This window comes from Brassica napus, chromosome C2 (genome assembly GCF_020379485.1).
Source record: "Brassica napus cultivar Da-Ae chromosome C2, Da-Ae, whole genome shotgun sequence".
Lineage (NCBI taxonomy): Eukaryota > Viridiplantae > Streptophyta > Magnoliopsida > Brassicales > Brassicaceae > Brassica > Brassica napus.
In genome coordinates, this window is record NC_063445.1 from 12,105,565 (window position 1) to 12,120,194 (window position 14,630).

A 14,630-nucleotide genomic window follows, 5' to 3' on the forward strand; every position below is an offset into this window, starting at 1 on the left:
TCTGGCGGTTACCCAAGGAACCAGACTTGAATTATTTTCCATGGATACTGTGGTATATTTGGAAGAATCGAAACGCTAAAGTTTTTAAGAATCAGATAAGAACCCCTTTTGACATTCTCAGGACTGCGGATATAGAAGGTGTCTTGTGGGCTGAAGCTCAAAAAGATGCGTCTATAAATCGTGGACCCCTAGATGTTGTAGGAAAAGCTCTGCCACATGGCATCGACAAGTGTTATATTGATGGAGCATGGAAAGAACATGATCCTTATATGGGACAAGGATGGGTCTATAGGAAAAATGGATCCACTGATACTATGATGGGTGCAATGTCTATTCGCAGGAGTCTATCACCTTTACATGCTGAATGTGAAGCTTTGGTATGAGCGATGGAGTGCATGAAGACCCTACAAGTTTCAGAGGTGGTGTTTGCAACTGACTGCTCTCAATTGGTGAAGATGGTGTCTACACTAACAGAATGACCGGTGTTCACTACACATACGGAGGAGTTTCTGCGATGTAAGGAGTTCTTTCTCAACTTTACTATCCAACATATCCCAAGGGCGCAAAATACTCTTGCGGACAAGCTGGCACGAGGTGCTAGAACTTCGCCATCTGCTATAGTTTATGTTGATTCAGTTCCTCCGAGGTGGCTCTCGGACTAGGGATCTTCTTAGTTTCATAGCCTTTTGCTGTTAAAAAAAAAATGAAAAGGGCAATGGCTGGCTCCTAAATTCAAGCTTATAAATTTTGCATATAATATATTTGTGTCATGGCTGGCTTCATATTTTCTGTTCTTTTCTGAAGAAATTTTGCAATTTTTGCATATAATCTATTTGTTCATTGATTCTCGTGAGTAATTAGTATTTAAATTTGGAGGATTGCTGTAATTATTCACTTGCTTATCGTTAGGTTCATCATTGTTTGTATTTACTTCTCTTAAGAATCGTATATTCCTATCCCTTGATGTATCTCAAAGAAAGAACAATATAATGGCGACCGGTGTTAGGGTTTAGAGCTGATTTTAGTTCTTTTTTTTTTTTTGAAACACAGCTGATAGAGGGTATGTTTTGTAACTTTGAACTAAAAACCAGTTAGGGCATACTGTGTTTTGGTCCCAATTGCGACTCTAACAGTCAAATTCACTACTACGTGAGTACTGAGTCGTCAGCTACACATACAATCTCGCACTCGTATCCGCGCTTTTCTATAACGACTACGTAATTTTACATGCGTGATCATATATAATATATATAATGCAGTGTGTGTTATCTGATGCGTTTGTTAGTTTAACCTAAACGTGATTACTTCAACAAGAAGAGTATTTTTGAGTGATGCGAGATCTTAATTCGAGTCTGGTGCTATATTTACAAATAATTTACGACGTCACAAATATTTTAAATTTGTACTCTTGGATATATCTAGAAGACTACATGCCAAAGACTTTAACCTACAATTTTATTTTAAACATTTGGAGCGAATTGTGAGTCGGTTGTGTTCTCATAACTGAAGACGTGATATATATATATATATATTAAAGCCTCATAATTCCACGATGCACGGGCTATACAAAAGATGGAACTACAAATTATCTATTTAGTCCTAAATTATTATTAAGTTCTTTTACATCATTAATCCATATCCATCAATCCATCGTATTCATTATAAAACTTTCAGAGCATTAGTCTAAAACACATCACACATTTCTCATGTTTAAAAGTGTAATATTAAATTACAAGAAAACTTGTTGGATCCCGAAAAAAGTTTTGACCAAATATTTCCTTTTGTTGTAAATATTTGCCAAAATTTAGAGGATTTTCAAATAAAAATATGTTTCAGATTTTCGTCAACAATTTTCGACGAAAACATACATCAATATATTTTTGTAAGAAACTTTCAACAAACGATATTCTGTCGATATTTACATTGAATTTGAACCTAAAAGTTTTTTCAAAAATTTCAAACAAAATTTAACAATAATTCATTAATATCAATGATTACTTTGATCGTAACAAATTTGTCAAAAAAGTTACGAAGAAATTATATCAATATTGGTGATTATAATGGTCATAAAAAATTCATTGACGATTTTCAACAAATTTTTAAGAAAGTTAGATTTTTGAGATAAATTTAATCGATGTTACATGAATTAGTTTTCGACAGTGAAAACTCTGTGGTTTCCGACAGACCATCTATAATCAACGACCACTACAAGATCCAACTCTACAAATAGATCATTTACAACATATATATTTGAAAATACAGTAAAATTATATCAAAATTACAACATTTTATTAATTAGATAGATTATTTGAGAAACATTTCTACAGGTTGCAGTGAATGGTTGTCAAAAATCTTTAAAATAAAAGAATTATTTGATGAAATTTCAAATTTTTATTCATAATTTTAAATATTGACTAAGTTTATATTTTAATTTTTTTATCTTTATTAGATAAAATTTATGCTGAATAAGTGATATATAACCTTAGAGTATGTGTTTTCAAATCTAGCTAATTCCACAAATAACACTGAAATATGTTAAGTATTAAGACAAAAAAAACTTTATATTGAAGAAAAACATCTTTATATAAGTTCTATATATAGTATTTATTAATTTATAGTTTAGATAAACTATATATTAACTATGTTTTCTAAAATTTATACTAATTACTTATTAAATTTATACTTATTACTTATTAACTATGTTTTCTAAAACATGTTTACTTATTTTTTATTATTGTATTATCTTTTTAATATATAGAATATGAATTTATTTTTAATTTATTAATTTAAATATTTTATGCTGTATTTGCAAATATGTAAATATTGTTTCTCAAGAAAAAAATGTATGCAAAATATGAAGCATGTATGATGATAATGATAAATGTGCATGAAGAAGTAGAATCTTAGGCACGGAAATGGCGTGTCTGATCTTTGAAAGCCGCCCACCATCTTTATTATATATATTTGATTCCCAAGTACTGATTTCTGCTCAACTTGCAGATACTTTGTTTCATGAACTAACTCTCTTTCTCACATTCGATTTTCTGATTAATTGCTGCAAAAGTCAATTATTATTTTTAAAAGGGCAATAAATTTCACCATCTACATATTCTTTTAGTCTTTCGAGTTTTATTTGTTTGTGATTAGTAATTATCGACACCAACTCATGACTTCTTAATTGAGACTACAGGAAGAATATAATGAAGTTTCGTTATATCATTTGAACTGAAATAAATTTACCTCAATCGTCTTTTTTCTCGTCATAGTGATGGCAAGAGCAACGGTGTTATAGAATTATTGATTTGGATTTAAGAAATAAATAGAGAAAGACAAAACGGTACGAATATAGTAATTAAAATCATGTCATAGTCTCCACAAAAGGGTACATTTATGAAATTTAATAACGTCTTGGATCCGATTCATATCTCAAATTAATATCATGCATGCATGATAAAACTTTAGTTACATTTCTATGTTTGATATATAAAATTATTCATTAACGATACGAACCGTCGATCACTTCTTCAAAATTGTGTTTGTCTCTAGTACATTGTGTTCGTTTTAGTTGCTTGAAGTCGAAAACCTTAATTCTACATTGTACAAACCTTCATGCATGTACACCTTTAACCAGTGTGGAACTCATGACAACTACACCTTTGAGATTAAATCGAAATTGATACATATATATTTCATGGGATATATATATCTGCATGCGTGTTGCATTGAAAAGAAACATACATGATTTTCCTTAATTGATCTCAATTAATTTGGGCTAGAAACAAAACATAACTAAAGGAGAAGAGACCCGTTACTTCAAAGACATTGTCAGGTAAACAATATCTGACAGCCAACACATTAACTTCAAACCTAACGTCTACCTGGTTTTGTCTTGGCTCCAACTTCTTAAATTCTTGTTTATTTTCTAAAACAATTTATTGGATTATTGTCATTAATATATCGTATATACAGAAAACCTACATAGATATTAATGTAGAAAACATTTCAAAAGAAAATTGAAAGGGAAAGTTCAAGTGAAGGGTGGCTCCTCAAGAATCAATTTGATTTTGAAGAGACAAATTGAGGCACGACTAGTATGACATCAAGTATTTATTGCCTTAGATCTATCGCTTGTCTTTTATTTTCTTGAAACAAAATGGTTTTCTCCTTGTATCAATTTAAAGATCAATTTACAGATGATGAATCTATATTGTGCTTCATTTTGCTTAACACAAAATTTATTCTTAAACTCATATTTTATTTTGTTTTTTTTTTTCAAAATAAATTGACTTGGGATGACATAAAACATGATAGGGATCCATTTGAACCGAACTAACTCTGTATAAGCCGATAGGTTTTTCAAAATTTTAAATTAAAAAAATAGTGAAATTAAATCAAACTAAATCCGAGTGAGAGATAAAAAGAAACAACGCCTAAATTGAACTGAAAGTAATGAAATGGATAGGAACTTGTACATAAGAAATAGATAGGAACTAAAAGAATGATTTTTATAAGAATGGAGATATGTAAAATAAATATATACGAAAGTGTGAAAGGTAGAGCATACAAAAAGTAATACGGATTAAAAAGTATTAAGATTTTGAAGTACAATATACGAATTAGAAAATCCAGTACGAAAAAGGGTTTAAGAAGATAATTTATAAGTTAGAGAGAGAGTTAGAGACACAACGTTTTCTCTCTACTCTTTCTCCCACAAATCACCTCGTCGCGAGTTTCTTCCTTCTGTTTGTTGCTCCGGTGGTCGGCGGTGCTTTACCTAGCTGTCGGTCGCCACCCCTCGGGCCTTCTTAGTGTTCCATGCCTCCTCTCTTGTGGTTTTCTCGGCTTCTCCATCTCCTCTTTGCTTCAACATCTTTAGTTTACCCTAAGATTGCGGCCGGATCCAGGGGTTCAAATCAGGCGGAGGGTGTGTGCTCGTCGCCTCCGGAGTGTTGGCGTGGTGGTGTATGGTTGATTTTCCACAGGAAGCTTCGTTTCAGTTGTAGATCTGAGATTTGATTTGCTGGATCTGGGTCAGATCTCAGCTTGGAGTGCTCGCCGGCTTGCAGAGCGTCGCTGCCTCTGTTCATCTGGTATGGTCTCTCCTGTCTTTTCCTCTCATATCTCTTGAGGCGGATGCTTTTGTTAGAACTTCCCATCTAGATCTTGTATCTGTGATGAAACGACGATTTGGGGCTATCGTCTGGGACTTCTCTGTTTGGGTTCTGGTCTAGCCAAGCTTGCGACTTTCCTGTCGTATGTCGATTGGAGCTTGCTCCTCTGTTCTTCATATTTCCAGAAGGAAGATGATTCTCGTGTGTCCTGCCTCTTCCTTATATTTGAAGCTGAATCTTCTTGAGTGTTTGCTATTTTGAGGGGACTGGAGTCGAGAGCTTAAACCTCCGCTTGTCTCAGGTAGTATCATCTATGTGCCTCCCATGCTCGCTTCTCTTGCTCGGTTTAGAACTTCCGGAAAGTCGATTTGTCATCTTCTGGAGTTCTTGCAGCGTCTGGAGTGGACTCCATTGGTTGTTGATGGCCGGACCGGGACCTAGTCAACCCCGCTTCGCCTGTCCACCTCTTGGGGTCGCCTTCGGGACAAACCGAGGCTCCTCGGTTTGTTCTCCGGCTGTTCTTCTCCTATGATGTTCACTCTTCGTTACAGGGTCTGGTGCGAAGGCTACGTGAAACTCAACTGGAAATAGATGGCTTCACACAGCTCCTACTTAGCTAAGCTTTACTCATCTCCTTAGGGATATGGCTAAACCTTTATTGTCTTGCAATGTCTTTTTTAACTTTTTTGGGGCTTTGTTTAGATCTCTGCTTTAGATAGCATCCTTGATGCATTAGGATTTGTTTCAAAACCTGATTGTATCCTCTGTGTCATTACCATTGCCATCATAATGAAATTTACGTACTTATTAAAAAAAAAAAGATAATTTATAAGGGCATACGCAAATCACCAAAAGTGTAAAAGAAAAAGAAGTTGCCAAAACTCAACTCGACTACATGATTTATAATATGATGGCTAAAACTAGCGAAGGCTTTGCTAATATGCCGATATGCTTGAAATTGCAAAAACTGTCTAAAGTTTATAGGTTATTTTTGTTAATAATGCGACTGTACAACATACTTAACAGAAAATATGCGACTGTACAACATATCATTCAATTGATTGTCTCACGAGAGAAGGCGCTAAAATAAATGTGAATGCAGTTAATTTCAAATACCTTTTTCTTTCTTTCTTGTATATGTTTACTTGAAAACCGGGATTGGTCGGACCATTCGCAACCCATATATAAACGTAGATTAAATACATATGAATATGCATGTCCGTGTTTGTATGTACAAAAAACAATTATACCGAGCTTGTTACTATTGAAAACTTTACGCAAAAACATATCCATAAAAATCTTTTCCTAAGGAACTTATGAATATTTTACTGCATATATTCAACCTTTATTAATTTTCAAAAAAAAAAAATATTCAACCTTTATCTCTCTATTTTACAATAAAACGTTCCCTATATTTATATCTAAAACATAAATGACACACACCCAAAAAACCTAGATACTCCCCAATTTTCATCCAACGGCACAAACCGCATAAAAAATAACCCCATCAAAATTTTATAATATATTGAAATTTGATAGCGATAGTTTAGTCCTCGATGAATGCTAGTCCCTCATATTTACTCCTTTTGGCATCCTCTCTCTCTCTCTCTCTCTCTCTCTCTCTCTCTCTCTCTCTCTCTCTCTCTCTCTCTCTCTCTCTCTCTCTCTTATTTTACTATTTTCTTGTATCCAACCATAAGACAAAACAACGAACTAGGAAGAGAGAGTGTGAGTAAGAGATTTGTAGTCACAATGCAAGAGATAATATCGGATTTTCTTGAAGAGTGTGAATTCGTTGACACTTCACTAGCCGGTGATGATCTATTTGCTATCTTAGAGAGTCTTGAAGGCGCCGGAGAGATATCCTCCACGCCTGCATCTACACCTAGAGATGGAATCGCAAGTTTAAACGAGTTAGTAAAGGATCAAATCCATGAAACTTCATCTCCTAAGAGGAATAAGAGGAAAAGACTAGAAACCGACAAAGAAGAGGACGAAGAAGAAGACGGAGAAGGAGAAGGGGAAGGGGAGGAAGATAATAAGCAAGATGGGGAACAAAAGATGTCTCATGTAACCGTGGAACGTAACAGGAGAAAGCAAATGAATGAGCACTTGACGGTTCTACGCTCTCTTATGCCTTGTTTCTACGTCAAACGGGTACATGTTCAATGCATCTATACCTTTTCTTAGCCAGTACTTTGGTATATGAGTTGTTGTTGCGCCTGACTAATTAGTCTTCTAAAATATTTGTTCAATTAATCTTTTTGGTATACCTAACTATCATATATCATTTCTTAGAAACATCAATTACAACAAAAGCAGCATATCTATTGTTTTATGAATAATGACAATTGTTGAACACAAAAAAGAAATAATGACAATTATAAAGACCTTTGGTCCCACTAATAATCTCTATTTCTTTTCTTTCATGTCACAGTGTGATAGATAGAGTGTCCTTATTATTAACTTATATTGTTTTTTCTTTTGATCATGATAAAAGGGGGACCAAGCATCGATTATAGGAGGAGTTGTGGAATACATAAGCGAGCTACAACAAGTTCTTCAATCTTTAGAAGCCAAGAAACAACGTAAGACCTACGCGGAAGTCCTAAGCCCGAGACTAGTCTCGAGCCCTCGTCCTTCACCGCCTGTCCTAAGCCCGCGAAAACCGCCTCTTAGTCCGCGCATCAACCACCTTCAGATCCACCACCACCTCCTCCCTCCCATAAGCCCTCGAACCCCTCAGCCCACAAGCCCATACCGAGCCCATCCGCCGCAACTACCACTCATCCCACAGCCTCCTCTTCGTTCTTACAGCTCATTGGCAAGTTGTAGCACCTTAGGGGATCCACTTCCATACTCTCCAGCTTCATCTTCTTCCTCTCCTTCAGTTAGTAGTAACCATGAGAGTAGTATGATAAATGAGCTCGTTGCTAACTCAAAGTCGGCTTTGGCTGACGTGGAAGTTAAGTTCTCAGGAGCTAATGTGCTACTTAAAACGGTGTCGCATAAGATCCCTGGACAGGTTATGAAGATAATCGCTGCTCTTGAGGATTTGGCTCTCGAGATTCTTCAGGTTAATATTAACTCGGTCGACGAAACCATGCTTAATTCTTTCACCATCAAGGTACGTAAGAATAATCATCCTCATTAACTGTTGAATCTGTTTTAAATGAATGTCATATATGGGGAGGGAAGATATGGCAGAGTACTATAACATGTAGAAATATAAGAAAATTAGTGTAGATACATAAGTCTTATTATCTACATTGTATTTATACATAAATGCACACAAAGGTATGTCAGATTGCTCACAAGCATACAAAACAAGCTTCTTGTTGTTTTATATATTTTTACTCAAAATTTTAATAATGCAGTTGACTTTTTATTTGAACCAAGGCGTGAATTACACGTGCTCCAATATCTTATTTGCAAATTCATGCGTTTTCTATCTATGTGAAAATTGAAGAGTATTGTTTTTTTTTTTAACACAAAGTATTGTAAATCTTAAAATTCTATATAAATGACATTTATTCAAATAAGTCAAGCTGATGTGGTTTGCTGGTTTTGTCTATTGGTCAGACTAGATTCTACGTCCGATAGGCGAATGCATACATTCTTCAATAAATAATATAGTCTATTGTGATTTAAAGAAAATGTTATGATACATATTGAAAATGATATATATATATATATATATATATATATATATATATATATTGTTGTTTTGACAGATTGGAATTGAGTGCCAACTAAGTGCAGAAGAATTGGCTCAACAAGTTCAGCAAACTTTCTGCTAATAAAAGAAGGATTAAATAGGTCTTCCACATAAACCCTAACGAGAGATCAGTACTTACTCACTTTCTCTCCTCATTATCCTTTCAATTATTTTCAAACATTCCTACAAACATATGTCGTTGTTTTGAATAACATTGTTATTTAATATTTTAAACACAGTAATCAGATATATAACAAATATAAATGGGGTTTTACAAGTTATCAGCTTCATATATAACATCCTTCGTCACATGTTATTTTATTTAAGTTGTAACAGTACTCCTACCATGTAACTTAATCTTTTTAATTACATCGAGAATTGTAGCTTGTAAGTTCATGAATGAATATGTGTCTGGCTTTCACGTGGATTTATTTATTTTAACTTGAATGCAATAGTCAGTATTCTAAAGAAAACTTTTGTTTAAAAGATACATATTTTATATTTTCAATGCAATTTTTGTCAACTAATAATGAGAAATTGTGAAGTTTAAGAACATTAATTGCATTTTTTAAAATATTATTGGTTTAAAAATATAGGAAATATAAAATTACAAAAGACTATGCATTTATAACTAAATTTTAATATGTTTTATTAAAAAGTATGAAAATTCTAAAACATGGATCTTTTATGAACGGAAAGAATATATTTTATAATTGGCTTTTTGTTATACTTTATTTTTTGAATGAATATAAAATTTATTCAAACAAAATGATACTTACACCAAGGGCTCTTATTCTGAAAGTGTTTTTTTTTCTGATAGTAAAAGAATTAAATAATGAAACCTATTTTGCTAGAGCATCTTCAATGGTAAACTTCATATTTTTCTTCAAAAAAGAATATTCTAAGTATATTCTATCACCACTTTATAGTTTATTTATTAATAACACTTTATCTTTTATCAAATTTACTAATTTTACTCATCTATTTTGTTTTAACATTAATTCGACCCAACTACTATTTACCGTAAGTTAATAATTATTATATGATAAAATTATTACACATTAACATAAATAAATAAACAAAAAAATTAGAATTTATAAAGAAACACTAAATACATATATCTCTAAGTGTTTAACAAAAGTATTTTAAAACAAAAATTGAGTTTATTTTATTCTAAATTCTTCTAAATCAAACATAAGATACTTAGTTATTAATAATTTCATGTTTTTCGTTATTAACATTCAATTAGATAAAAATAATCATATAAACTTTAAAATTAATTGGATGTCATTAACACTTCTAATTTGTTAAGTGCAATATAACAATAAATAAAAGTTAAGAATTAGTTTGTAAACAAAAAATTTTATTTTCAAAAAATGAAGAACATAACAGTATTTCTTCAAATTTGAAGAAATATTGTTCAATTATTCAAAATTCAAAGAAATGAATTAAAAAATGAAGTACCATTAGAATAAAAAATGAAGCAAAAAATAAAAAATAAAACACCATTGGAGATGCTCTTATACTGTATATATACTACTTATCTAAATATTTTATAGAATTTTGTTATGGATAATTTACATATGTGGATGGCCATTATAATATTTATCTTCTAGAATATTTTAGATATTCTAGATCTTTAGATTAAATTAAAAATTTCAATTGTATATCTATATAAGTATTTATTACTCATGTAATAAACACACAAAAAATATCTTCCATTCACAAGATTTATCATCACAATAGTTTCTTTCGGTCGCAGTGTCGTTTCATTCTCCTATACTTTTGGTCGTTCAACAAGGTTAGTAGTAGTCTCACTGCTTGTGATTCCAATAATCGAGCATTCATTTTTTTTTATTAATTTCCGTTAGAATACTATGCCGATCAATCTAAACATGCATAGATATTCATTGCTTTGATAATATAATTATGAATCAGCTGTATTGTTTGACTTAGTTTCATTCATATAATTATATGTTTGTTTTGGTAAAATATAACGATTAATATTTACTTTTATATCTGATGATTTATAATAAATTTACTATAACATATTTAGTCTCAAAATATATCTATTTTAGTTATTCCAGTCATGTATGTGTTTATTTGGTTAATATAAGCCAATCCAGCGATGTTAAACAGAATGAGATATTAGGAGAAACGCAATGATTTTTCAACCGAATCAGTAAGTTTAAATGTTAAATTAGTATGGTTCAACTAAAATCGAAAGCTCAATATGAAAAATGACTAAACTGGTGGAAGGAAAAGTTTTTACTTTTTAGTGTATGTGAGAGTTAGTTACGTTTGGACCTTTTTTTACTTATATAGTTTTTATTGAGTATATTGATATGTTGTTTGTCATCTTGTTGTTTTTACTTTTGCATTCCTCAATTCATTTGTTTTGATAAGTTTTTGATATGGTTATTTTACTATCAGTGGTAAGTTCACTATTACATTATATATGTATCATATTTACTATGGTATTATTTATATCTTGGTTCCCTACCAATTATGTTTTTCACGCTGTGATTAAATATTTTTATGTTGTTGATTTAAATTTTTCAGAGTAACTACATGATGTGATACTGTTCTTCTATATTTTATTTAGTTTTATTTTTGATGTGTATTTATTTGATTAAGATTGTTTTTTTCTACTCTATTATTGTTCTATTGTTTGAAATAATCTTTTTTCATGGTAAACTAAAATGTTGTGGTTTGGAATAGATTTTTGTATTAGTATAGCTTGTACTATTAATTTTACTATATTTATATGAAGAGAAAAAATTAACTAAAACATTTGTAGCTTAATTCTCAACATTAAATGTTATATAAAATTATATAACTGTTTGAAGATATATATCATGTTATATATCGTAATTTAGTTAAATTTATAACCATTTATGTGATTGGAAATTTTATCACAAATATACAATGTATATATCCCGACATAACTTAAGGTTTCTAGTCAACAAATTTAATATATTTCATAGTCTTTTGATTGTAATTTTCTATATTGTATAAATTAAACTTGAGTTATATATAAATGTTGTTTGGTCATCATATTTGTTGGTATGATGTGTCCACTACCAGTTATGAGTCTTTCTCTAAACTTTTCTGATTCTTTGTATTCATGATATGCAATGTATATCTAAAATAAATCAGACATTTTTTTGAATCAGAATGCTCAAAGTTTACTATCTTCTTTAAATTACACTTTGGTCAATATTGTTCTTGTATGTAAGCAATAACTCTGTTCTTGTTGCAAACAAGTTTGAAACTTTTTGTACTCGATGCCATCAAATTTGAGCAACTGACTCGTGAGAAGCTTTGCAGTCATCCACCGTAACTTTCATTCCTCAGTTTTTAGAAACTTCGAAAGATTGCAGCCCTTAAACACAACTTATTTTTGAAACTAATCAAATTGAACACAATCTTTCATTCCTCTGTTTCTATAAAAACAAACCAAAAAAATTACAACTCTTATAAACTCAGCATGTCCGAGAGACTATCAACCTCTCTCGTGACAGTTTTCACTGCAGCAATATCCTTTGCCATCTCTCTCTCATCACACTCTCCGTCGCATGCTCCATCTCGCTCTCTCCGTCGCTTACATGTTAGAGATGTGCACCACCGAGTTAAGGAAGGGAAGTAAATCTTACATATTCGAAATGTGTGAGCTTAAAAATGCATGTTATCTTCCCAATCTCTATCCACCTGACCCGACCATAGCATTCACCATCTGTCTCTACAAAACTGGAGCAAAAAACTTGATGACTGAGCATGCAAACAGAGTTCAAAGTTTATGCTTACTATTGCGCCATCACAGCTTGTAGCTAAAACCAAATGAAACAAAACACATAAAAGTACCAGACAATCAGCTTTCTTTATATGAGAAAAACGCTGCCTTCAATACGCACTACTCACAGACCTACCAAAGGTTTCTCAGCTGGACAAGCAACGAAACCAGCAAATCTGTTTTGCTGTGACCGAACCAATATCAATATAGGCAATTATAAAAAGTTAAATCTGGAGCAGAAGTAATGGCAGATTATAAATCCATTTGAGATAAGGAAATATTCGTAGTGTAATCTTTTGGTCTGTGCATATCCGCATCTCTTGTATCCGAGTAATTTAAAAACAATATATGCAGCAAATATGTCAGAAACTTTCACTCGCATATGTTGAACTTATTTACTTATTTAGAAAATTATGAACTTTTCTTTTTAGATTTATTTTATTTTTGAATGATTTTAATTTATTAATAAATTTAAAATCTTATTCAATTATTATTATTATTATTATTATTACTATTATTATTATTATTATTATTATGAGTTTTTATTTATTTTGCATTTATTTCTGAATTTATTTTTTATTTTTGAATTAAATTTTGAACTTTTTATTATCTTAACAGTATTTCTTATTTATTAATTACTATTCAAAAAATATAAAAAGTCATCGACACATCGTATCTTCTTACACACGGATAAACAGTACCGGACACATTTTTACATGCTAAATAAGTAAATTAATTTCAAGATTTTGTGTGTTAATATAAATGGTTTGATTGTTTGAAGCATGAGTTTTTTAACACTGAAATTTAAAGTGCCACCTTCTTATACCTTCGTGGTTCAAAATGCAATTTTCCTTTGCTTTTTTTTTTTTGACGTCAAACGGCCATTCTATTATTCAAACTTGAGGTGGACTGGGTAACCAGACCGGAATAAAACAACCAATAAAATGTAACTTCCTATGGAAGAATCTAGCAGTCTTAGCTAAAAAATCTGAAAACTGGTTTCGCGCTCGTGGAACATGAATGATGTTGAAATCCGGAAAGCAAATCATCAGCGTATCTATCCTTTCCTATTTCGTCGCAAAGATAGGCCAGGCATGATGTTCCTTTATCATTGCTATCAGCTCATTGCAGTCTGTCCCAAAGCTCTGGCAAGTTGAGTGTTGAAGCATGTTCTCCATTGCCCACCGCAGAGCTTCTACTTCCGAATGCAAAGTTGATTCCCGTCGATTGAAATTTCTTGTCCCCGGCAATTGAATGTTTCCTAAATGGAGCCGAGGCTGTCCAAAATCCATCTAGCAAGCAAATATTACCCAAGCTTATGACTTGGGGCTCCGCAGAAATGATTTCTTGTACCACAGGTTGTACCACTTCATTCGCATTAAACCAGGCTTGACATTCACTTTCTGCATATCGAACTAGCTCCAAAGGATCTCTATCTATCCCCCTGAAAAGTTTGTCATTCCTAGCCTTCCAAATGTACCAAATTACCCAGGGATAAGGATCCATGTCCTGTTCCGGCTTGATAATGATGATCTTCCTTCAGAATAGGTAATCCATGTTTGCGTAAACGCTTGGTACTGGAAATAAGCCTGGGCTTGACGGAGTTGATGATAAGGACCAGACATGTAGAGCTGGCGGACACTCGAATATAGCCTGGGTTACATATTCTTCTAGCTCTCCACATCTTGGGCAGTAGTTATCACACCTCATATTACGTCTTGCTAAGTTCCTCGTTACTGCCAGATGACCAGTTAACAACTGTCATATAAGATGACATATCTTTGAAGGTGCCTTTAACTTCCAAGCGAAGGCTTGAAGTTTTGTGATACTCGGTTCTAGGACTTCCTTCTCCTCCTCTGTTTTTAACACATTCTGAGCTACCCAATATCCAGATTTAAACGTGTATTGGCCATTCCTTGTGTAATTCCAACAGAATGTGTCTCGAAGATGAGCTGAACTTGTGGCCAAGCTTCTTATAAGTGGTATGTCCTCCGGATTGACATAATTC

The 14,630-nt window shown here is 32.4% G+C and overlaps 1 protein-coding gene across 1 annotated transcript; it reads left to right on the top strand.

Annotated features, from left to right (window-relative positions):
• The first annotated feature begins 6,722 nt into the window (after positions 1-6,722).
• Positions 6,723-9,223, top strand: LOC106418780 (transcription factor SPEECHLESS). Its single transcript, XM_013859537.3, has 3 exons — positions 6,723-7,268; positions 7,612-8,238; positions 8,846-9,223. The coding sequence occupies exons 1-3, from the start codon at positions 6,864-6,866 to the stop codon at positions 8,909-8,911; spliced, it is 1,098 nt and encodes a 365-aa protein (XP_013714991.1). The 5' UTR covers positions 6,723-6,863; the 3' UTR covers positions 8,912-9,223.
• Positions 9,224-14,630: the final 5,407 nt, after the last annotated feature.

Excerpts from the sequence above, each read along its gene's own strand:
- LOC106418780 (XM_013859537.3), top strand. The coding sequence starts at position 6,864 with ATGCAAGAGATAATATCGGATTTTCTTGAAGAGTGTGAATTCGTTGAC. Across the intron at positions 7,269-7,611 it reads CTTGTTTCTACGTCAAACGG|GGGGACCAAGCATCGATTAT; the intron begins GTACATGTTCAA and ends TCATGATAAAAG. Across the intron at positions 8,239-8,845 it reads TTAATTCTTTCACCATCAAG|ATTGGAATTGAGTGCCAACT; the intron begins GTACGTAAGAAT and ends TTGTTTTGACAG.